The sequence below is a fragment of the Nelusetta ayraudi genome, unplaced genomic scaffold, assembly GCF_046127955.1.
Source record: "Nelusetta ayraudi isolate G7.1 ecotype Tasmania unplaced genomic scaffold, CSIRO-AGI_Nayr_v1 ptg000136l, whole genome shotgun sequence".
Lineage (NCBI taxonomy): Eukaryota > Metazoa > Chordata > Actinopteri > Tetraodontiformes > Monacanthidae > Nelusetta > Nelusetta ayraudi.
Window position 1 is genome coordinate 5,239,829 of NW_027466186.1, and position 24,709 is coordinate 5,264,537.

The window sequence follows — 24,709 nt, forward strand, 5'->3', positions numbered from 1 at the left end:
CACTAGATTCACGAGATTTGCAAATCTGCATAATGACTGTGGCCTATATGGTTACGCAACCTCCCACACTTCACCGACTTGGCATTGAAGACAAAGACAAAGAAGAAGAGCTTTGCTAGTTCACAGATCAAAGTCCTGCTGACTGTGATTGATAAAAGGAAATCGGTCATTTTTTAGCAATGTCGACATGGGAATTAAGGGTCCCAAACAGATTGAAAAAATAACAAGCGCCTTAATTGCCTCGTTGCCTGTGGGTCGCACAGTCACAAAAATGGTTTCATATGCAAATGGTGTCAAAAAGACGTCCAGCTAAAGCATCTGTTTTCAGGCTGTGTTTACCTCTTATACAGAAGCAAATTAACTTGCAATTCAATTCAGTCCTTGTCAAAATATAGCACGATTTTGTTTAGAGCATTGATCCACAATAGCACCTAGCAAATGATTTAATGAAGGGTAAAATACTGCAAGGTCCTTAACCCAGACCAGGGAAGTTGTAGGCAGTGACAGCAGCAGCCCACAGGTTGTTGCTGGACTCGGCGGCCATTGTATATTGTAGCATGGCAGGAGCAGCCTACATGCTCCAATATGCTCATGTGAAGCGCAGCAAACTCATAATAATTTAATTTTAATCAATTTCATCCTTTTACAGTTTGAAATGTTCATATTGATATTGAAGTGTTATCTAAAAGCATCAATTATATATTTAAATGAACAATATCTGGCTATATGAAGACAAAAATAGTATTTAGAATTGGGAAATTTAGAATTAACCTGTATACTTTATTTGCAAAACTTGAAATTGCTTCAAAGTAACAAGAAAACAGCTTTAGTGAAAATTTAAATTTGGATGACAGCAGACTAATTGTGCAAAACATGTGTGTCAGGTGTGGAAATTTATCCTAAATCACTTGTATGGCTGTTTTTAGAATAGATTTGTTCTTTCAAGTGCTTCTTCTTTTATTAAGCACATTGTGTGTTTCACTTGGCCTACCAATGTTTTAGAAGCGTCCCAAAAGTGTTCCATTTTTCCAGCCAGACACTTGAAGTAGATCAGAGGAGATTGCATTGTTCAGGCATGCAATCCTTGGAAGGCATAGTGGATCTGGTCAATTTTCATATTAGAATATGTTAATGTGTGTTATGTGTAATAACCACAATGAATACAAACGCCCTCAAATTTGGCACCTGAGTGAATTGCGGTCAGGTTGGCTGGCCTGCGTATTGCTGGCTGTGTACTGTGCCATCTCACAGAACAGAAGAGAGAAAAATATCAGAAAAAGAGAAAATTATCAGAACATGAGCTTGCTGTCCTTTTTGCTGAAGTTCAATATATGCAGCCAAAAACTCCATTAAAAACTGAACAAATATGCAGCAACAATCCAGACCATAGATCAGACAGGGAACAATAAATTATTGTTAATCTCGTGAACTCCTCCAGCCGGAGCTCGAGGACGCACCCGGTGGAACAGGGTGTGGCGTGGCATCAAAAGTGGTGACGTCACACTTAGAATGCTCTTTGTGGAAACCTGGGCTTAGGTTTGCTTCAAAAGGTAAGCCTATTCTGCTTAAGCTCAATATTGTATTTTTCCTCATGCAAGTCTTATCTTAATTAATACATAATGTTTTAATTACCGGTTAGAGCAGGCTTTTCAGAGGGTTGACCCGTGACTTTCACCTCACATAATGTCAGGTATTCCCTTTTTCCAGGAATTACAATGTTTATATAGCGGCCTTCCATTCCATTGCAGTCATAGGTGTTGGTCGACCCAGGGGTAGGATTTGAGATAATGGCACATCTAATGGCAAAGATTTTTTACATTTTTTTTTTTTTTTGAAAGCAAAACAAGGTTAAAACAGCACTCTCAAACCACCGGTCGTATGTACATTATATGTGTATTTTACCTTGGGTTAGCATTGCCATTGTCATTAAGAGAATTTCCAATGCGGATCTCAGCACCATCGATCCTCTTGTAGAATGCGTCTTCGCGGATGGTGACTGTCACAGTCTTAATTTTATGAGGCTTTAAAAGGTCCAGTCTCCACCATGGATTCAAAAGATTCAGTGTGGAGATACAGGATCCATGATTCCAGTTGCTGTCATGGTTTCCATCAATGGCTTTGTCAGGGCTTGCGTGACCAGACTGACTGGACTGAGTGGCTATTCCTCCCTTTGCAATGTTTGTCTCTGGAAAATTGCAAAATACACACACATCCAGACACGCACAAACACACACACACACACACACACACACACACACACACACGCACACACACACAGCAGAGAAGTCCAAAATATTTATTTCTTGTTCCATTAGAATATTTTCATTTTTAAATAAATTCTGAAAAATACATGATTCTATTCACCAGTTACAACAGGATGATCAAAGGGCTGACCAGTGACTTCAATCTCACAAAGAGTTAGATATTCCCTCTTTCCAGGGATCAAAATGTTTATATAGCGGCCTTGCATTCCTTTGCAGTCATAGGTGTTGGTTGAGCCAGGAGCAGGGTTTAAGATTATTGCACATCTAAGAATATACAAGAGACAGTTTTAAACTCAATAAAGTCTAAGTCTAATACATTTTCTAACCACTTGTGCTGCGGAAATACAATACCTAATGGAGTGTCATTTACAATGGTTAATTTATTATTAGTAAATTCAATGCTTGTATCTTGAAAATGTATAGATTTGTTCTAATTTGTAGTATTTTTTTTATACCTTGGATTGATGTTGCCATTATGTTCAAGAGAATTGCCAATACGGATTTCAGCACCATTAATCCTTTTGTGGTAAATATCTTTTCGGATGGTGACTTTCAGAGTGCTGATTTTGTACGTCTTCAAAAGGTCCAGTCGCCACCATGGGCTCATATCATTTTTTGTGGAGCTACAGGATCCATGATTCCAGTCGCTGTCATGATTTCCATCAATGGCTTTGTCAGGACTGGCAGTCCCAAAATTACTGGACTGAGTGGCTATTGCTCCCTTTGCTATGTTTGTTTCTGATAAATGTGAAGAACTTAATAAGAACAATAATTTAAGAAAGGCATGCTGTTTCCATTGAACTTGCTACTATTTCTAAGTTAGTGTTTTTTTCATTAAGTCAGTCATGAATAAAATAAAAAGGTCAACTTGCCAATTGGAGAAGGCTTTTGAGAGGGCTGACCGGTGACTTTCACCTCACACAGTGTAAGGAACTTCTTCTTTCCAGGGATCAAAATGTTAATATAGCGGCCTTCCATTCCTTTGCAGACATAGGTGTTGGTTGACCCAGGAGCAGGATTTGACATCACAGCACATCTAAATATTTAGAAGTTAAAGCACTGAAGAAAAACTGAAACTGAGAAGATAACATTGTAATAGGAGTTGCATAAGTGCAACCTAACTTATCTCACAACTTGTGAAAATTACAATCTTTAACTGAAAGAAATGAATGTCTGATCAGGTATTAATATCCCCTTGGGCTTGTTCATTCTGTGAAAAGACAAATCAATTAGTTGCTACCCATTTTTTGTCTATTCTAGATAGCGTTGTCACCTTGGATTAGAATTCCCATTGTTATTTAGAGAATTTCCAATGCGGATCTCAGCGCCATGGATGTTCTTGTAATGTATATCTTCACGGATGGTGACTGTCACAGTCTTAATTTCATGAGGCTTCAAAAGGTCCAGCCTCCACCACGGACTCAATAAATTCAGTGTGCAGCTACAGGATCCATGATTCCAGTTGCTATCATGGTTTCCATCAATGGCTTTGTCAGGACTGCCATTCCCAAGCTGACCCGACTGAGTGGCTATTCCTCCCTTTACAATGATCCTTTCTGATGTTCCATTATTTAAAAGAGAGAAACGAAAGAAAATAAAGAAATTTGTTGGAGTTTGTGACAATCACTTTGAACATGAAAAATTTGCAAATTTAGCATGTCTTTTGTTAAACAGTTCAATTCCATTGCATGCCATGCTGTCTTGATTAATGTGAAACTTTTTCCTGAAGGGACTAATGGGTTCAAGTCACCTTTGGGGGCTAGGTTTTCAGCTGGCTGACCAGAGACTTTTACCTCACACAAAGTCAATAATTGCATTCCAGGAACCACAATATTTATGTAGCGGCCTTCCATTCCATGGCAGACAAAAGTGTTTGTTGACCCAGGAGCAACGTCTGAGATCACAGCACATCTAACAACCAAAGGAGAACATTTTAGTCAAAGCTAAGGGCCAAATAAACTAAACCAAACAACCTGATTCAGGGAAATTCACAACCATCATGCCGCGTGTGTGTGTGTGTGTGTGTGTGTGTGTGTACCTCGGATTAATATTGCCATTGTGATCAAGAAAGTTCCCAATCAGGATCTCAGCCCCATTGATCCTTCTATAGTGTCCATCTTCACGAATAGTGACTGTTACACTGTTGATTTTGTATGGCCTCAAGAGGTCCAGTCTCCACCACGGGCCAATTTCAGTCATTGTGCTGCTACACAATCCATGGAGCGAGTTGGTATCAGAATTCCCATCAATTGCTTTGTCAGGACTTGCAGCCCCAGACTGACTGGACTGAGTGGCTATTCCTCCCTTTGCAATGTTCATTTCTAGACAGTGTCACATTACAATTATAAGACATTGTTAAAACAAAGAAAGGAAAAGCAACATGTACTGTCCCAATTACCAGGTGGAGCAGGCTTTTCTGAGGGCTGACCAGTGACTTTCACCTCACACAGGGTCAAGTATTGCCTTTTTCCAGGAATTACAATGTTTATGTAGCGGCCTTCTATTCCACTGCAATTGAAGGTGTCTGTCGACCCAGGAGCAGGGTCTGAGATGACAGCGCATCTAATGTTGGAGAAATGAGAAAGTCTTAAGCTCCTGTGTTACAGGACAACAGCTATATGTAATCTTTTCATAACAGTTAGAGATATATCAATCTGCCTGAAACAGCAAAATTTACAAGTAGAGTATAGATATTACTCAGTTTCATGCAGACTGTGTCACCTGGGGTTAAGATTTCCATTGTTATCAAGAGAATTTCCAATGCGTATCTCAGCACCAGTGATGCTTCTGTAATTCCTATCATTGCGGATGGTGACTGTCACAGTCTTGATTTGATAAGGTTTTAATAGATCCAGTCGCCACCATGGGCTCATATCATTTATTGTGGAGCTACACGATCCATGATTCCAGTCGCTGTCATGATTTCCATCAATGGCTTTGTCAGGACTGGCACTCCCATGCTGACTGGACTGAGTGGCTACCCCTCCATTTGCAATATTTTTTTCTAGGTATATAAAAGGTAGATGAGATCAGAGAATGTGACATTATTTGCCTAATGAAACTTCCGAAAACATTTTTAAGAAGACATTTCAGCATTTTTGTGTTTGTTTCAATGCAATTTTTTTTTACGAGAAAAGTGTTTTTATTCAAATCACCATTTGGGGCAGGCTTTTCAGAGCACTGACCAGTCACCTTCACTTCACACAGTGTCAGGATTTGCATCTGTGAAGGAATCACAATGTTTACGTAGCGGCCTTCCATTCCTTTACAGTTATAGGTGTTGGTCGACCCAGGAGCAGGTTTTGAGATCACAGCACATCTATCAAAAGAGAGGGGGTCAGTGTTGAGGAACAACCACAATTATTCATTTTATTAATTATTCATTTTTATGCAAATTTAAAATCAATAAACCTAATCTTGGGGAAGTTCAAATTATGTTGTTAATATCATTTAAGTCAACCATCTTTGTTGATGTACTAACTCTAAAAGTTTATTTTCTCATTCTCATTCTGAAATAAATGTTATTACTTTGGATTGAGATTGCCGTTATCCTCCAGAGAATTTCCAATGCGAATCTCAGCACCATTGATCCTGAAGTAATGCCCATCTTCACGGATAGTGACTGTAACAGTGTTGATTTTATGAGTCTTCAAAAGGTCCAATCTCCACCATGGACTTTTATTATTCAGTGTGCTGCTACAGGATTGATGGTTCCAGTTGGTGTTGGAGTTTCCATCAATAGCTTTGTCAGGACTCATACTGCCATGCTGACTGGACTGAGTCGCTTTTCCTCTCTGTGCGATATTAATTTCTGGACAACATAAGAGACACAATGTTTAAAATGTGAGTTTAACCTTCGCAAAACATTTCTCTGCTAAAGCAGTAGAATCAATGGTCTTTCCAATGAGGTCCACATCCGTTCTATTGGTTTTGTCAATTGGCAGGTTGTAACTGTAAGAGTGTTAATGTAATATTTCCTGATCATTTTATAAAATACCTGTCTTCTTTTGTTATGATTACTTAATCAAGTTGTCTTTCTTAAACAGTATACACATTTGTAATTATATAACAAAATTAAGTTTTGTACATTTGTTAAAAAAATTATTAACTTCATTCTGTATCAACTTTTCTTATTTTAGACATTTCGGCGTACATACATGCGCAAGAGAGGAGCTTAAAAGGTTGCCACATGTGATTATATTTAATTCTTTTTCGGAAACAAATTTTGCAAGAAGTAGACAGGTTTCCCAAAGGTCTCTTAGGATTTCTTTTTGTTCTCACTAAACATTGTGCTCAACTTTTAGTGAACTTACTAAATTTACATACCAGATAGCGATGGCAAAAGCAGTTCTTTCGAAGGTACCAAATAACCAGAATGGGTTCATTAAATATTTTTTTTCAATGAATCAATTGTATGTGTGTGCACACTCGCACACGTCACGTCTTATCCAATATTTATATTTTATTTACTTCTAATAAGCTCTTCCTTTCATCTAAGAGCCAATTTTTATTTTTTTATTATTATTATTATTATTATTATTATTATTATTATTATTATTATTATTATTATTATTATTATTATTATTATTATTATCATATTACTGTCTAATATAAAATGACAGATTATGAAGATACACAGAATGTGCTGTTTCAGAAAATGGTCACTTTGTGGCGCAGTGGTGTCCTCATCTGTGCAATTACTGGGAAGAAGTATGGCTGTGCTGTGACCCAGTGTACATTTTCACAAGTAACCACAAAAACAAAACAAAAAATGAGTTAAATTTGCAAAAAAACTTAAAAGACCCTTTTTACATTTTGAACTTGTCAAGTGACATGACAGTACAATTTTTGGCATGGCTGGTTTCCAAGATATAAGTCATGATTCAAATCACCTGTTGTAGCAGTGTTTTCTGACAGCTGACCCGTTACTTCCACTTCACACAATATCAGTTGTTGACGTTTTCCAGGTACAACAATATTTATGTAGCGACCTTCCATTCCATTGCAGACATAGGTTTTGGTAGACCCAGGAGTAGCCACTGAGATCACAGCACATCTAATAATAGAGAAAAGTGAGATAAGAAAACAACATAACAATATATAAATTGTGGTAAAAATATTTTATTATTAATTATTAAAATATTGATGTGTCAGTTTAACACACACATATACAATTGCCTTTCGGGTTAAGTGGCAAAGATTGTTGCATTTTTCATTTGCTTTGGTAAGCTGGCATGTCACACATTATGATGAGATGTGACACAAGCTACTATGCTGTCCTCCTAGATTTTTTGTTTTTTGATTTGGTGTTCCTACCAATTAAATGTTTAATACCAACAGTTTCAGCAGTTAGCAAGAAAAGAGAGATCCTATGACTGCCAGGGAGAGAGAGAGTGAGAGACTGATGCTGTGCTGTTTCCCTTTTTCCCTCCTCCGTCATATGTTGTCTCCTCATGTGCCATCAATTAACTTCCTCTTCCCACCATACCTATTGTTTTGGTTATTTTTCTCTATTTGGGTTGGAATGCATTCTCACCTACAACCAACCAAACTAGTGTGCACTTGGAAATTAACCCCTGAGTTAACTGATTTTTGGCACACCATGGTTCGTTTGTTTGATTCACATCAGAATTGGATAAGTGTTCAGAGCCGTGCAAATGAACCATCCATTATGATGATATGTTCTAGGATTTGTCTTTGTTGAACTGTGTTGTGTAGGTGTGAAGATTCCCTCATTCTCAATGTGGCGTGTGAAAGTGAGGTAACCTTGGATTAATATTGCCATTGTGATCAAGTGAATTTCCAATCCGGATCTCGGCATTCTTGAGTCCATTTGCAGGGAAGGTGATCATTACACTGTTGATTTTGTAAGTCCTCATGAGGTCCAGTCTCCACCATGGGCTTAAGTTAGTCAATGTGTTGCTACAGGATCCATGTTTGACATTGCTATCATGATTTCCATCAATAGCTTTGTCAGCACTGCCAGCCCCGGACTGACTGGACTGTGTGGCTATTCCTGCGATATTTGTTTCTGGAATGTATTATAAGAGTTAGTTGATGACAGGTTGGCAAATAAAGTATTGTATATGTAAACAGTATGTATTGTGTATTTATTTATTTTTTAATTTTTAATACTGTTAGTATTTATATAGTATCTATGGCTGTATGGCTGTAATTAATGTGTATATATATATATATATATATATATATATATATATATATATATATATATATATATATATATATTTATATATACATATGTATATATACACACACTTTGAAAATGACATAAATCTCTCCACAAATGTCTATCTCCCTTAATTCATGTACTGGTCAAAATACCATGTTCTATTCACCTGGAAGTGCAGGCTTTTCAGAAGGCTGACCAGTAACTTTCACCTCACACAGTGCCAAGACTTGCCATCTTCCAGGAATGAGAATGTTTATGTAGCGGCCTTCCATACCACTGCAGTTGTAAGTGTTAGTAGATCCAGGAGCAGGGTCTGAGATTACAGCACATCTGATAGAGGGTTACAAGACAACAGACATTTGTGATCTATCTGGTAGAGCTAATCAACATATTTTTCTTTGAATTAAGCACTAAAACAAACCAGGACGGTTAGTGTTGTTACTCTCAGTCTCAAGCAGACGATGTTCTCACCTTGGATTGATATTGCCATTGTTTTCAAGAGAATTTCCAATGCGGATCTCAGCACCATTCATCAGTTTGTAGTGTGCATCTTCACGGATGGTTACTGTCACAGTCTTGATTTGATGGGTTTTCAAAAGGTCCAGTCTCCACCATGGATTCAACATATGCAGTGTGGAGCTGCAGGATTCATGCCTCCAGTTGCTATCATGGTTTCCATCAATGGCTTTGTCAGGACTGCCATTCCCAAGCTGACCCGACTGAGTGGCTATTCCTCCCTTTACAATGATCCTTTCTGATGCTCCATGATTTAGAAGACAGAAACGAAAGAAAATAAAGAAATTTGTTGGAGTTTGTGACAATCACTTTGAACATGAAAAATTAGCAAATTTAGCATGTCTTTTGTTAAACAGTTCAATTCCATGCCATGCTGTCTTGATTAATGTGAAACCATTCCCAGACAGACTGTCTGGTGGCTATCCCTCCCTTTGCAATGTTTGTTTCTGGACAATGCAATAAAAAAAATAAAATAAACGTACACACACACACACTAGTACTTCAAAATTCACAAAAAATAGAGTACAATTTACCAGCTGGAGGAGGGTTTCCAGAGGGCTTGCCAGTGACTTTTACTTCACATAATGTCAAATATGTCCTCTTTCCAGGAATCACAATGTTTATGTAGCGCCCTTCCATTCCATTGCAGTCATATGTGCTAGATAAACCACGAGCAGGATTTAAAATAAAGGCACATCTAGGGAAAAAGAATACAACGATTTAAGATAATTCATGTTGAAGCACAACAATGTCACATTGTACTGCAACAATCAGACCTACTGTAATACTTTCTCTAATGTAATAAAATTAACAAGTCAAATTTGGATTAACATTTTGATCTGTCCAGTATGCCTCTCTGTGGAGGGGTTTTGGACATGCTCAATCAGGAAGAGGCCTCGATGCAGACCAAGGACATGCTGGAAAATGCTGGCTGTTCTGAGAATGCCTTAAAGTGCCCCAGAAGAGCTAGGGATAATGTCCTGGTAAGGGGGTCTTGGCTTCTTTGCTAAGGATACTGTCCCTTAGACCAGTACCCAGATAAGAAGTCAATAATGAGGTACAAAATTTGGTACTATAAGTTCAACAATTGGGTTTAAAACTAAACACAAACCATAATGCCTAGTTTAGGTGTTTGACATCACCTTGGATTAATATTGCCATTGTTTTCAAGAGAATTCCCAATGCGGATCTCGGCACCATCAATACTTTTGTAGAATCCATCTTCGCGGATGGTGACTGTCACAGTCTTGATTTGATGTGTCTTCAAAACATCCAGTCTCCACCATGGATTTATTTCAGTCCTTGTGACACTACATGATCCTTGTTTTACATTGGCGTCATAATTTCCATCAATTGCGTTGTCAGCATTGTAGGTCCCCTGCTGACTAGACTGAGTGGCTCTTCCACCTTTTGCGATATTTGTATCTAGAGCAGGGTTTAGATTTAAGTTAATCAAATATTCATATAACAATGGTTCAGTATTCAAAAGAAGTCCAACTTTCTCCATCTCTTCACAAAAGAACATGTTAATTTACATGTTAAAGGAAAACCATGGATCAGAGATCTTTAGAGAGTATCTCAACTCTACCATCCAGCCTCATCTGCTCTAATACAAACTGACAGATATGGGAGTTACATATGGCAATGTGTCATGGACTGCATTGTCCGACACTGTGGTCAGTAGCACAGGATTGCCCCAGGAGACTGTACCAACAACTCCATCACCATCTCCACCTCAACACCACCAAAACTAAGGATACGTTCTGACTGCAGGGACATATGGTCTAACTCAGAGATCTGGAGATTAGTGCATTTCTGCCTGTATAAGTTTTACGGAGAGGTGGTCACAGATGTAGTTAAACATTCTTCTTGTCATTCGGAAATCCTAAATAAAGTCGTTGTCAGTGAAGCCACTTACATCTCCATCCTACCACTGTTGACTCTGACCCTGCTTTAAAACACTCCATTTTAAAGATGTTGCACTAAAGGTTGTGTTGGACCACAAAAGGCCAGAGCAAAAAATATGTCCCTCTTCTTTTCGAAATACACGTTGAGAGGGGATAACTCCGCATCTACTTCCATTAACACAATCCATGCCTGCGTGGTCATGTAACCTCAGGATCTCTTTTGCACATGCAGGCCACTTCACCGTCACATTTTAAACACAGTTTAAACTCAAAACTGCTAGAAGTCACATTAAGTGTGTAATATGAACAGGCACATAGAAATTGGATTTCTCGCTCTCAAAAAAAATCAACTTAATTGTGCAATGAGTGACAGGGATGCAAACGGTATTTGCTTAAATTGAAATTCCTTCATAAAGATTCTTACCGTAGCCTTCAGTCTGAGCAAACAAGATGAGGAGCAAAGCCAGAACCTTCATCCTTTGAAGAAAGTGCCATAATTAATGTGGAAAACTTTGCAGAATTAAGCAAAACTTTTTAGCCGATTTTTAGTAAATGAACTTGAAAAATTAATGAGCAAAGTCACAACATTTCTTAAACCATTATATTAAATTGACGACAAGTTCAGTAAACCTATTTGAGACCTACTTGTAAAGCCTTGAACATTCAGAAGGGTCTGTGATGTTAATCTATTCCACACGGTTCTTTTATGTGTTTCAGGCCGGATAGACATCCGTTTGATTAGGTAACATCCTGGTTAAGAGGGTTGATTTTGCACTGTTTCCACGAGGCATTAGCTTGTCAATAATACCTTGTTGGTAAACTTAACCAGCTCACATTTGCATATATTCTTTGTGTACTCTAAAAGACAAATATTGTAGGAAATGACTGCATAATTTTTTAGACATCTTTTTTTGTGGCACTGATGTTCTGTCTTGTATTTAGACTGTTGTTGTCTTTTGTGTAGTATTAAACTTTTTCTTTTTAATGAAAAATAATTTAACTAAAACATCTTCTAGCGGGGTAGTTGCATTACAGTTAGGTAGTCTTGCATTGTATAAAAAAGTGCACAACAGCATTCATTGTCTTTTCTTTACATATAAAATATATCATCGTCGTTTCGCAGATCAGCTGATCATTCTTTTTGTTTGTGCTGATTCAAAGATGTAAAATAGTGTGGCCCCAACCACATTCATTGAATTTGTCAACCTTTCCAATAAGAATTCAAAGTTATGACAGTATGTGGCAAATGTCAGTAGAAGTAAACACATTATGACTGTGGTACAAGACTCCCATCCCATTTTACAAACAGTGTTAAACCCTTTGTATAAACTCTAACCAAATTAGTTTACAGAAGGAGTAATGAAAGGAGTCATACATTAACCCTTTTTGAGGGCAAATTAGAGAGTTCACACATAGGAGTCCTTGAAATTAGAATGCCAAAGGTTCTCAGAATATAAAACCATGTAATTCAAAAATTGTCTGTTCAATTTGTTCCACACTTTGTATACTTTGCGTCTGATTGCCAAGATCCCAAGTGTTGCTAAATTGCTTTCACAGCGCTACGTTGTCAGAAAGCTTGATCTCAGTCACAGGCCATGGGTCCTCCAACAGGATAATGACCCATATAAGCAGCTCAAACTATATTCATTATTCATTGCTTCTTTTGTCAGTTGCAAGTTGTTTCAGTGACCATTGTGAGTTTTTCTTTCGTTAAGGTAAGGGAAGGGGACCCACATTTTTGTCCACATCTGATTGTCTCCATTTTGGATGGCTCAGCCGTCAGGTTTTTATTTGCTTTGAATGTTCAAGTTGGGTTTATGCTGCTTATGCAGCTTGGATACTTCCTGTTGCATCTGGAAGTGCATTGACTGTCATCAATAAGCCGGTCGCAACTCCAATGGCATATGGTACGACATGTCTTTTGGACTCCCTTTCCATTACCGTCAATGACGTCTATAAGCAAATTCGGGGACATTCGATGATGTCCTCCAGCCTCAGAGAACAGGGATTCAGCTGTATCCATGTTTAAGGTAAATACATATCTACCACAGCGAGCCTGCCAACTTTATTATTAGCCTCGTCAGATTTGTTGACATTAGTTTGTGTTCCACATTGTTGTAACATGTGACTTTGATCACATAACGTAATTAAGCTTTATTTCTTCACTGAAATTCATATTTTATGCAAACAGACTGGCAATGAGGAAAAAAATGTGTTATTTTCAAATCATCATTTAGTTCTATGTGTGCTATAATCCTTGTTTCTGTTTCTCAGTTTCTAGCAAAACCGAGGAAGGCAAGGTGACGGTGAGGGCAAGATGCTAAAACTCAATGTCGAAAAATGACAAGCCACACAATTTAAGCGTAGGCAAAAGAGAGTAATGATAATAATTATGCATTTTATAATGCTTTCAGTGAATGCCTAATGTAGCCAATAATATACTTGCCTGTTATGATTGCATTAGCTGCTACAGCATAGCATAGTTAACATTAACATAAATTAAAAGAGAAGAAAGAAAGAAAGAAAGATTAAAACCATGGGTCTCCGACCTTTTTTAATGCTTTGACCAAAGACCTGCTCTGTGTACCAATTGTCTATTATCTAATTAAAAGTAATTGAGTTGCAAGAGAGCAATATTCTGTGTGAACACACTAAAAGCTGGCTGTTTTAAAGACCCTAAAATATAAACCATGACACTTCATTTAATATTTTACAACTAACTGTATAATACAAAGCTTTGTATTAACATCAACGTTAACAGTGTTTTTATCCATTGACTCCAGTCTGTCTCTTCATTCCCACACTCCAGGCCTTCTCTCTCCAAGTGAGTAGGTGTTCCAGGGGAACAACACAGGAGCAGCACCAGGATAAGCGCCATGCTTCAGTCTCGTTCTCTCACCCTTGGCAGGGTCGTTGACACCCACAAATTGAGAATGCCGACAGCACACACACGAGTGTGGTGGACTATGCTATAATCGCCTCTCCCTACGTTAACTATCAATTTCTTGCGTGACTTGCCGTCTTTAGAAAATTTATCAAAACTAATACCCAAATTAAATTTAGCTTAGGCAGAACACAACGGCGCACAGCAATGTTTGGCTGTTTTGTTTTCATGACGCTGAAATGTAAAAGTTGTCCTCTTTATTGTTTAAACAAAGAGGCTAATGCTACAAAACTATACAAACTATAATAAACTACACATTTACAAACAAGTAAAACCACCATTGTAACGTCATATAATGTCTATCCCCACAGCTGCCCACTTTGACGTTTGACTAAGTGAGCTGGACAATATTAATGAGGAAGTACTTTAGAGTGTCCCGTGCATAAACCGAGTTGTCCCAGAATTTGTTGGAATTTTTTATACTCTTCTGTAATATGTAGCTGGTTTGGAGAATGTTGGCAGTTTTTCTTTCTGTGTTTTGATTACCTTCTTTCTTAAACTCTAATATACTTTCAAAAAAAATTTGTCATGGCTTCTTTGGTTTTTTGCAATTCTGTTTGAGGCCTTCAAGTTATTTATGCTCTCTATTGCCTTCTTGTATTCTCTCACTGTCCCTTTCTGTCTGCCCTCTCACTTCAACCTAATTTAAAACTCCTCAGGAACAGACACAAACACAGACAGCATTAATAACACAGACTGATGAGCAGGATGGTAACAAGGGCCTCTGCATAAGTAATAAGATAAATAAAATACTAAATAAATACATTTAGACTGAATAATGCCTACACTCCGAACATTTACAGTTTATTAAGGGCACCTATAAAAGAGATGACCTGAGAGAAAAAAGAACTGCCAGTGGAGGCGGGACATTGGAAGCCACAAACATGAACAACCACTACCGTGACTGGCCCAGAGGGAAATGTCCCGGTCCTCTATTTAACCGCCACTGGCCTGGACAGGAGTGTTGGGATAAAGGGATCCTAAACACTTACTTACTAATAAAAAAGTACACTGTGTTCAGATTAAAAATGTGCTAATATTTCATGCTCAGGTAGAGCAAACCCCCTTATGGAAACTCAGGAAGAAACACGTGAGAATGAGCAAAGGTATTTTATTGAAGTGGAGAAGAAACATGTGTTCATCAGGAAAGACAATACACATGTATGATAAAATATCATATTCAAGATCATTGTTTAACAGGCCCCTTCAACCCTCCCAGGAATCAGTGTCAGCAATATGACCTTCCACCTCATTGCATGCCAGGCAGTTGAGACTCACATACCTAATGACAAGAGCAATACTTTTATTAGTTTAAAAAAAAAAAAAATGTCATTGTGATGATTACAATTTTATTATTTTAATGGTAAAACAAATAAAAAATTATCAAGGGATTTTAGTAGAAACGGCTTTCATGTGAAAAGCTGAGAGATTTTCCTCAGACTTAAACCAAAGGTAAAATGTCTCTTCGTTACAAGAACGTATTGTTGCTTTAATGTTCAAGTCTGCACTGTGTTCTGCTTTTGAGTTATTTCAAGCATAACAAGAAAGCAAACCAAAACATATATATTATTGATGATAAACAATGGCTGACAAAATTACAATATAATATATTAATATAATATAATATAGGAGGATTCAAATTACCAGCAAAAGGAGGGTTTTTAGTAGGTTCACCAGTGACCTTCACCTCACAAAGTGTTAGATATTGTTTCTGTCCAGGAATATAAACATTTATGTAGTGACCTTCCATTCCATTGCAGAAAAAGATCTCTGTAGTCCCAGGAGCAGGGTGCAAGATCACTGCACAGCTATTGATGCAGAATCAAAAGTGAAAAACAAAAAACAAAACATAATATGCATGGAGAAGAGACAGTTTTTAACCAAAGCATGTCGTATAACAGTTTGGTGTGACTTTACTGAGTCAAATGTAATGATGTTCAGAAGCAGAATTGAACTTAATATTGTTAGCCTAATAGCATAGTTGCCTAAGTCATATTTCAACGTTTTCGGAAAACAAGAAAAAACACATTTTTTTTTAGAAAGCACATTGGTAAAGTTAGGCAAATATCACAATTCTGCCACAAAATGACTTAGGCAATTATGCTATTAGGCTAACAATTTGTTTTGTTTTGTTTTAATATTTGACTTTATCTCTCATGTAATCATTAGATATGGTGTTAAGTCAAAACACAAATCAGTATTGCAAGGTTTTTAATCTGATTCTGAAAATAAATGTTATTACCTTGGATTAACATTGCCATTGTTCTCAAGAGAATTTCCAATACGGATCTCGGCACCATTGATCCTGTTGTAATGTGAATCTTCACGGATGGTGACTGTGACTGTGTTGATCTTGTGCATCTTCAAAAGGTCCAGTCTCCACCAAGGGTTCAAGAGATTTAGTGTGGTGCTGCACGATCCGTGGTTCCATGCTGATGTCATGGTTTCCATCAATGGCTCTATCAGCATCAGCTTTCAGATACTGAATAGACTGAGTGGCTATTTTCCCATTTGCAAGATTATTTTCTGGACGACTTTTTTTTTTTTTCTAATCATATTTGATAATTTTACTGCAGAATCAACACATTTTCCTTTTTTATAGAGTTGTTGAACAAATATAGGTTCTAATCACCAGCTAGAGCAGGTTTCTCTGAGGGCTGACAGGTGACTTCCACCTCACACAGTGTCAAGTATTCCCGGAATCACAATGTTTATATAGCGGCCTTCCATTCCGTCACAGAAATAGTGTTTTTTGGACCCAGGTGCGGCGTGTGAGATCACAGCATCTAAATAAAAGTTAAAGTTTTAAATAAAAATTAATAATAAAAAAAATCGTATGAGATATCCATATTGATTTGCTAAAAATGTGTTAGCTTTCAGTGTACTTCTGAAATGTTGTTTAAACACTGTAGCAAAAATCCTATCGTAATTAGACAGCAGGCATGTTTGAAGCACATATTTTTGTTACCTTGGATTAACATTGCCATTGTCACAAAGAGAATTTCCAATGTGGATCTCAGCACCATCAATATTTTTGTAGGAAGAATCTTCACAGATGGTGACTGTCACTGTGCTGATTTTATGTGTCTTCAAAAGGTCCAGTCTCCACCAAGGATTCAGCTCACACTTTGTGGTGCTACAGGACCCATAGTTGATGTTGGTGTCATTGTTTCCATCAATGGCTTTGTTGCGACTGGCACTTTTATACTGACTGGACTGAGTGGCTACTCCCCCCTTTGCAATGTCTGTTTCTGGAAAGTGTTTAAAGAGGTTAGCCTTTTCTTAAGGCACTAAAAATACTATCATCAATAGTATCATCAAACTTCAAACTTCTGAAAAAAATACTTCATTTGAGCAATTTCCTTGATAAAGTGTAAGGTTCAAATCAACAGTTGGAGCAGACTACTTGGAGGGCTGACCTGTGACTTTTACCTCACACAGTGTCAAATATTGCTTCTGTCTAGGTGTCATAATGTTTACATAGCGGCCTTCCATTCCTTTGCATTCATAGGTGTTGGTTGACTCCGGAGCAGGGTGTGAGATCACAGCACATCTGATGGCAGAAAGAAACAGTTATAAACAACCAGGATCACAGGACAACCATTTTTTTTAAATAAGTCGCAAGGAATCCATCACAGGTTAAGTCAACATTCTTTTTTTCTTGTTTAAATTCAAGCACATGGTTTTGTTTTACCTTGGATTATTATTTCCATTGTTATCAAGAGAGTTTCCAATACGTATCTCAGCACCATTGATCCTGTTGTAGTATGACCCTTCACGAATGGTGACTGTCACTGTGTTGATCTTATGTGTCTTTTAAAGGTCCAGTCTCCACCATGGGGTGTCATAATTCATTGTGGTGCTACAGGATCCATGACTCCAGTTGCTGTCCTGGTTTCCATCAATGGCTTTGTCAGGACTGGCAGTCCCAAACTGACTGGACTGATTGGCTGTTCCTCCGTTTGCAATATTTTTTCCTGGACAATTTTCTTTTTTTTTTTTTTTTTTTTTTTGAAGAAAAACAGTTTGCAAAAGATCAGACAACAGTTTTTACCTCTAGAGCTGAATTAATTGCATTTCTTTTTGTTATCTTATTACATAGAGTTTGTTTTGAAAAGTCACAAAACTTAATTTGATCTTGTCAAGAATAACAACATGTGGCTTTTTTCAAATCATAGCTTCTTCTTAATTTTATTGAATACATTTTCTGAACTTAAAAGTCCAGTGTGTAAAATTTATCTTGATTTGTGTTATTTTTACTTTCAGGAAAATAAAAGTAATTTGGTTTTCCTACTCTTAGAATGGTTCTCATATATCTAAGAATATACATCGAGCAAGGGTCTTGCTCCTAGTTAGTTGCCATCTTGCGTCACCATTTTCCAGGAAGTCTGGTATTTAAGGAAGCTCGCCTGACAGTACTTTCAATATGAAATGCGCTGTCAGGTGGGCCACATTAAATACTGGGCATCCTCAAAAGTTTTACACACTGGACCTTTTTTAAAAAAGGGTTCTTGTCACCTGGTGATGGAGTAGGGATAATAGTGGGCTGGCCAATGACTTCCACCTCGCACAATGTCAAGCACGTTTTTGTCTTTGTCGGATTCACAATATTTATGTAGGGGCCTTCCATTCCTTTGCACGGATGTGTCTGTGTTGAACCACGAGTAGGATTTTTGATAATGGCACATCTAATAAAGATAACAAATATTTTGTTAGCCAGGCCTCTGAAATACTGAACACAATGGGGCAGATTAATCTTTCCAGCTGGGAGTAAGTTTGTGAGTCAACATTGAATCTTTATTGTCTTTTTCGCCATTTGAATGCCGCATACATGTTACACCTGCTGGATTGGATGAAACAGATGATGGTTCGTAATGTAACATTGGTTAAAGCCAAATTGTTAAAGGGATGTGATGGCTTGTTTGCCTGCAGTTTTAATGTGACATGCTTTTTCACATGGAAACCATTAATTGAGACTGAATGTTCACAGTCCTCCAGGTCATTTAAAGTAGAAGGGTCAAGATGGGTCAATTAGACTCTGGTTCTTGCGATCTTGAAGTCGTTTTGCATTCAAGTCACGTGTAGCATTTTTTTCCCAGCATGGTTGCTTGTTGCTTTCTTCTCAAATTGACTTGGGGTCTAGTCTGGCTCATGAGCTAAGATAGCATTATACAATAAAAATCACAACTATTTTATCACGATTTCAACATCTTTGTTATTCAACTGTTTGTATAAATATGCATATTATATGCTTTGCGTTGTTACCTTGGATTAGCATTGCCATTGTCCTTAAGAGAATTCCCGATGCGGATCTCAGCACCATTTATCCTGTTGTTCTTGTCTTCACGGATTGTGACTGTTACAGCTTTAATTGTATGAGGCTTAAAAAGATCCAATCTCCACCATGGTTTCACATGTGTCCGTGTGCCGCGACAGGATCCGTGGTTCACGTTGCTGTCATGATTTCCATCAATAGCCTTGTCAGGACTGAAATCCCGATACTGACTGGACTGGGTGGATGCAATATTTGGTTCTGGACAATTTTTTTTTGTAGAAAAAAAAAGCAGTTCATCAAAGATTACAGTTTTTACATTGAAAAGTCACAAAGCTTATTTTTTTTTTATCCTGACAAGGGCAAGCAAGTTGATATGTGCCTTAAAAAAAAAAACCTGGTGATGGAGTAGGGATAATAGTGGGCTGGCCAATGACTTCCACTTCACACAATGTCAGGGAAACTTTTTTCTTTGTTGGATTCACAATATTTAAGTAGCGGCCATCCATTCCTTTGCACAAAAATGTCTGTGTTCCACGAGTAGGATTTATATATATATATATATATATATATATATGTATATACATATATATATATATATATATATATATATATATATATATATATATATATATATATATATATATATATATATATATTCACACTTCTAAAATATGCTTACTTTGTTTGGTAGCACTATTGCCATTGGCAGAATGAACACGTTTTGGAAAGCCACATTTGATGAGCACCTTTCGTTGCTCCACAATTATCAGACAATTTTCAAAAACAACATTTTTGCTGCCTGACTCAGCGAGGCCTTCTCTGCAGGCCTATACTCAGAAAAGTAAATCCCTAATTCCCGATAAAATCCGGTATTTGAGCTCTGTTAAGACAGTTAGTGCTGCTGGGTTTTATTTCAATGTTGAAATGTGGAGAATAAACATGTGCAGCTTGGAAACCAAAACCACATTGTTGCTATTTTTTTTTATTTTTTACTTATTTACTATGACGCAGTTCGTGACAAAAACTGGGAGGATGCGGACTTATACAAGGTCTTATAAGTGTTATTGAAAACATCACCATAAGCAAACAAAACCAAAATAAATATTAAACTAAAACAAACCTGCCGTCTCGCCTCCTCCCTCTGTATCACTTTGTGTTTTAATTATGCAAATCCAGGTGTGTTCCCCCGCCACCCACTGATTGGTGCGCTCAGTCCCGCCTTCGACTCCGCCTGCAGTCTACCATCCAACCAACCACACGCATCCAATCATGGGACAGCCGGCTACTTATGCAGCACCTTTCTACACTTCGGGGCGACTGAACTCCCTGCCAGTACGCCTCGGGACAGTGCACCATAAACTTTGAACTTTGTGAGAGAAAACGACCGTAGAGCGGCCGAGGGCTAGATTTTTGTTATCTTATTTATCTTTGAGCTTCGAGCTAACTTTGACTTGAGTAGTGCAATTTATGTTAGAGTTTGTAGGGCTTAGAGGTGCTGTTCTTGTATTTTGGTTTTGTAAAATAGATAGCGAGGTTTTCTTTTCTCCTTTTTGACAACTTATGTTCTAAGTAGACAGCTCTCGTTTTTTTGAAGAGTCTCTTTTTGTTATCTTTGTTTATTGAATTAACAGCATCATTTGGTCTCCCTCCAGTTGTAGTTTTGCCTTGTTCTTTTTGTTTTGGATAATAAAGCCTATTTTAATTCTTTTACACCTACTGATCTCCAGAGGGTTTTTATGTTTCCATCTTCCTCTTCTAACATCTCGAGCCAGTCGTAACAAACCAAACAACCAGGACTGAAGCAGCCAAGCTAAAACATGATATGAGGAGAGAAGGAGGAGGTGTCCTGGCTTCCTGATCCTCCACCCATTGCTATTACGGTTTGCCACACCCTCTGTCCTCAACTACCCTCCCCCTTGTGCCCACACCCGTCCCCAACGTATCCCCTCCCTCAACTTGCAGGAGGGTCAAGTACAAAAGCTTTTGTCTAAAAACATGTGGAAGGAATTAATTGGCTCCAGCATTTGGCTCTTTCCACCCGACTGCTTCTGTGTGGCTGTCACCTGGCTCTCTCTCCAGCTCTCCTCCCCCCTCTCTCTCCTCCCTTAACTTTCATTGGCACTGCTTCCTCATGTATCTGCGTCCTTCTGCTTCCATTGTCCGACCCCATGGACCCTAGACCCCCTCCCCTCCCCACTCCATCCTGAATGAAGTAATGCAAACATGACACGCAGACTCATAAAAACAATGACGAGTGTTCAATCAGTGTCTGGTTTAAAACAGCAGCCTCCAACATCATACACGCTTGCTTAGCAAAGATGTATAGCCCCTTCTGCCTTTCCTTCTGATGAAAAAAGATATTGTATTAAATGTTTTGCTCTTGTGTATTAGCATGCCAAATTAATAGAAAGAAATACTAGTTACATCTCTCTTTGCCTGGAGTGTCATAAACCACATATCCCTGATTACTCTCTCCAAGGTTCCTTAATGAACAGGAGAAAAAATACTCAATATTGCGCCGACAACTTATTAAATCATTCAAATTTCCATTCATAATCCTCCTTTATCCAGCCATGTTAGTCCAATCAGCCAACCCACAATCTCCACGTCCACACACCCTACAATTCAGACATAAAAAAAAAAAAAAAAAAATCTATCTACCCCCGTCTCCAGCCTCTCCTAAGAAAGAGGATAAATCAGGCTGAATATTAATTGCATTCAAGGGAGGACAATGTGCTTGGCGTACTCCTTGTTTCCATGACAACTGGCTCGGGAGCCGTAAAGATTCCAGGGGCAAATGGGACTCGTGGAGTGGGGGTCACCCCAAAAGAGGATACGCATAATTACAGTTGGATAGACAGGCAGTCAGGGAACAGTGAGGTCTGTAAGCAAAAATCCTAGACAGACAGTAAACATTCAGGCTCATCTTTTATTCTCCCTGGAAAAAAATGTTGTTGCACATAATTTTACAGTTAATATTGTGTTCCTTTATCCTGCCGTGTATTTCCCCCTTTAATTTTGTTCGTTTGCTGTGTTTATTAAAGTTACGATTGACCAGCTCATAAAAAGACACATTACAAAGGCAAGGTGAAATCAATTTGAATGCCAATAAATAGATAAAGTGACTTCAGCCAATAGAAGTTAATTTAGGCTCGAGCTGGTTCACGTAGTTTGCACCTCAGAGTTGCTTCAGAATATGTGTAATACAATTATCAGGGCTTACTATAGGGCTGATTTCACTGTGGTATTTGTTTCCTTTATATATATATATATATATATATATATATATATATATACATATATATATATATATATATATATATATATATATATATATATATATATATATATATGTACATGTATATATCATTCACATATATCTCATTTACCTCTCAGTTAATACTTTACAGGAGAAAATTGTTGGAGCCAACATGAACAGTGGGCGAGTGCAGAAAGAGAGAAAATTGCATCTGGCATTTTATAAAGCGATACGTGCAGAGAGTTTTTTTGTTTGTTTGTTTAAGTCTTGTTGATAAATGGAAATATTGTATCCCAGCAATGCAGCATTATCCCCAAGGACATATCACAAAACTGCAAGTACACTGATTAGGCACTTCCCAACAGCTCACTCCATTTGCAATGCCCTCTAGTGAACACAATTTGTAAATACACGCTGGCACAGTCATTGGCAACTTGTATTGTGAAAGTGATTTGAGATTTGTGTGAACTATATATATATATGTACACACACACACACACACACACACACACACACACACACACACACACACACACACAATGTTCAGTATTATTATAGCAAAACACAACTGAAGAAGTTATTTAATAACCACAACTAGTTTCAAGTTCCCTTTGGTTGTAATTAATGCAGAATGTTACATTTCCAAATATCTGGATATCCGTGTATACATATTGGCACTTTGTTAGCTTGTTTGTGGCTTCACCCTTCAATCCACAGCATTGATATCCCACTGAATATTGAACATCTAATGAACTGATCTTTTTTTTTTTTTTTTTATTGTTGCAGAATCATTTTCCTCAACAAATCCACACTTCTTTTTTTTGAAAAAAAAAATGAATTCATTTTTAAGTGCATGTATTTGGAGTGATAAATGGCATGAGCGGATAAAATATGTAAATAAAATAAGTGAATAACACACTCAACAAAGGTTAAATGAGTGCTGCACAAATGAAAGTAACATTAATAATACAAGGTTGATATTTTTGCGAAAAAAAAATTAAACTCTTGTTTCATTTGATTTTTTTCCTTATTTTATTTATCTATTTATTTTACTATTTTACTTTCATTCATTCTTTTGCTATGAAGCATTCAGAGAACACAAGTAAAAACACACATAAAAATGCAAAATAGTGTTTTTTGGGGGTTTTTTTAGAATGAAAAGTCACCCTGGAACCTAATAGTTTGTCTTAGTTACCTTAGTGTACAACATACAAGACATTTTCCATGGTTCACATTCCAACGGTTCTTATAAAAACATACAGGTTCTGCAATAGTGTTTTCTGTTTCCTTGTGTGTGATGACTACCATGAAAGAGATCCGTAGGCTGTGATCTTGTCGTGTAGCAAGTTATATTTTAACAGTGAGGCCTTGCAGTGTGATTTTTTTTAACGGCATGCTTTACCCACAAGTCAGTCTGCTGAACCACATTTGATGGATGGATGAGCGGACAGATGGATAGGGGGATCGATGGGCCGATAAACGAATCGGCAGACAGATGGACGGATGAACAAATGGATGATTGAGTGAGTGGATGTGTGAATGGAAGGATGGATAAGCATTTTTACACATGGTTGTCGGTCTGCATTCCCGTGTCCAAGGCAGATTTTTCACCCACTTGTGTGTGTGCACGTGCGCATGCGTTTGCGTGTGCGCACGCGCGTCTGCACGTGCATATGGAGTTAGCAGCTTCTGTTATCTCCACGCATGCAGGTCATTTTGGAAACATATACCTCCGATAGTAGGACAATATTTTCAATATTGACGGACCAGTTCTGAATACAAGCTCCAAGCTGTTTAATCCCATAGGACAACGCAGCACTTGGCTTTTGGACCAGGCTTGATGTTAACATTGAAGGAAAGCAATTCATTCCAAAAGCTTGAATTAAAGATAGAAAACACAAGAAAATATTTCAGTTTGCCTTAAAGTTCCAAGCTGAAAGAAAATTGTAATGCTTGCTAGAGTTCTTGCATGTTGTTCTTTGGGTGTCAGACATAGCAACCTATTTTTGTATTATTGTTATTGTTGTTATTATTATTATTAGTATAACAACAATAATAATAACATCGTCATCGTCATAAATAAAAAATATCACATACTTTACTGTACTTTACCGACTGCCTCACGGGGCGACTAAGCACCTCCAAGCAGAACAAACTCATATTGAGGCCTGTTCAAAGGAAATGGAAAGAAACTGAATTAATAATTTGTTGCTCTTGTCCAATTGTACCAAACTCGTATCAAAACGTGAAAAAAATAACTGAATAACAAGAATCATCAGTCTATCTTATTTCTAATGTTAACTGTAGATTTTATGATATATGTTCCTATAACCGAAACCAGTTAAGAACATTTT

General features: G+C 37.6%; 4 protein-coding genes across 4 annotated transcripts; all 4 read right to left on the reverse strand.

The window, feature by feature from the left end:
- Nucleotides 1-120: 120 nt before the first annotated feature.
- Nucleotides 121-4,117, reverse strand: LOC142879599 (uncharacterized). Its single transcript, XM_076012991.1, has 7 exons — nucleotides 4,015-4,117; nucleotides 3,538-3,799; nucleotides 3,163-3,300; nucleotides 2,720-3,019; nucleotides 2,395-2,528; nucleotides 1,903-2,185; nucleotides 121-142 (listed from the first exon to the last, which is right to left on the reverse strand). The coding sequence occupies exons 1-7, from the start codon at nucleotides 4,115-4,117 to the stop codon at nucleotides 121-123; spliced, it is 1,242 nt and encodes a 413-aa protein (XP_075869106.1).
- Nucleotides 4,118-4,164: 47 nt separating this feature from the next.
- LOC142879600 (fucolectin-1-like) lies at nucleotides 4,165-6,022 on the reverse strand. Its single transcript, XM_076012992.1, has 5 exons — nucleotides 5,793-6,022; nucleotides 5,420-5,583; nucleotides 4,986-5,268; nucleotides 4,663-4,826; nucleotides 4,165-4,175 (listed from the first exon to the last, which is right to left on the reverse strand). Exons 1-5 carry the CDS (start codon nucleotides 6,020-6,022, stop codon nucleotides 4,165-4,167), a joined length of 852 nt encoding a protein of 283 aa, XP_075869107.1.
- LOC142879601 (fucolectin-5-like) lies at nucleotides 6,019-8,944 on the reverse strand. The gene is made up of 4 exons (XM_076012993.1): nucleotides 8,926-8,944; nucleotides 8,031-8,295; nucleotides 7,194-7,320; nucleotides 6,019-6,075 (listed from the first exon to the last, which is right to left on the reverse strand). Exons 1-4 carry the CDS (start codon nucleotides 8,942-8,944, stop codon nucleotides 6,019-6,021), a joined length of 468 nt encoding a protein of 155 aa, XP_075869108.1.
- Nucleotides 8,945-15,249: 6,305 nt separating this feature from the next.
- LOC142879602 (uncharacterized) lies at nucleotides 15,250-18,494 on the reverse strand. Its single transcript, XM_076012995.1, has 7 exons — nucleotides 18,340-18,494; nucleotides 17,516-17,639; nucleotides 17,241-17,374; nucleotides 16,790-17,072; nucleotides 16,484-16,496; nucleotides 16,064-16,293; nucleotides 15,250-15,629 (listed from the first exon to the last, which is right to left on the reverse strand). Exons 1-7 carry the CDS (start codon nucleotides 18,449-18,451, stop codon nucleotides 15,347-15,349), a joined length of 1,179 nt encoding a protein of 392 aa, XP_075869110.1. The 5' UTR covers nucleotides 18,452-18,494; the 3' UTR covers nucleotides 15,250-15,346.
- Nucleotides 18,495-24,709: the final 6,215 nt, after the last annotated feature.

Bases quoted from the DNA above. Each gene is read 5' to 3' on its own strand.
- LOC142879599 (XM_076012991.1), bottom strand. From the start codon at position 4,117: ATGGAAGGCCGCTACATAAATATTGTGGTTCCTGGAATGCAATTATTG. The intron at 3,020-3,162 runs GCCCTCTCAAAA...GTTCTTATTAAG, and splicing joins GAGGTGAAAGTCACCGGTCA to TTCTTCACATTTATCAGAAA. The intron at 2,529-2,719 runs GTATAAAAAAAA...GTATATTCTTAG, and splicing joins AATGGCAACATCAATCCAAG to ATGTGCAATAATCTTAAACC.
- LOC142879601 (XM_076012993.1), bottom strand. The intron at 7,321-8,030 runs GTTACCTCACTT...CTCTATTATTAG, and splicing joins AATGGCAATATTAATCCAAG to ATGTGCTGTGATCTCAGTGG. The intron at 6,076-7,193 runs GTAACGGGTCAG...TATGTTGTCCAG, and splicing joins TGATATTGTGTGAAGTGGAA to AAATTAATATCGCACAGAGA.
- LOC142879600 (XM_076012992.1), bottom strand. From the start codon at position 6,022: ATGAGTCCTGACAAAGCTATTGATGGAAACTCCAACACCAACTGGAAC. The intron at 5,584-5,792 runs GTAATAACATTT...CTCTTTTGATAG, and splicing joins AACGGCAATCTCAATCCAAA to ATGTGCTGTGATCTCAAAAC. The intron at 4,827-4,985 runs GTGACACAGTCT...CTCCAACATTAG, and splicing joins AATGGAAATCTTAACCCCAG to ATGCGCTGTCATCTCAGACC.
- LOC142879602 (XM_076012995.1), bottom strand. From the start codon at position 18,451: ATGGAAGGCCCCTACATAAATATTGTGAATCCGACAAAGACAAAAACG. The intron at 17,375-17,515 runs GTAAAACAAAAC...TTCTGCCATCAG, and splicing joins AATGGAAATAATAATCCAAG to ATGTGCTGTGATCTCACACC. The intron at 15,630-16,063 runs GTAATAACATTT...CTGCATCAATAG, and splicing joins AATGGCAATGTTAATCCAAG to CTGTGCAGTGATCTTGCACC.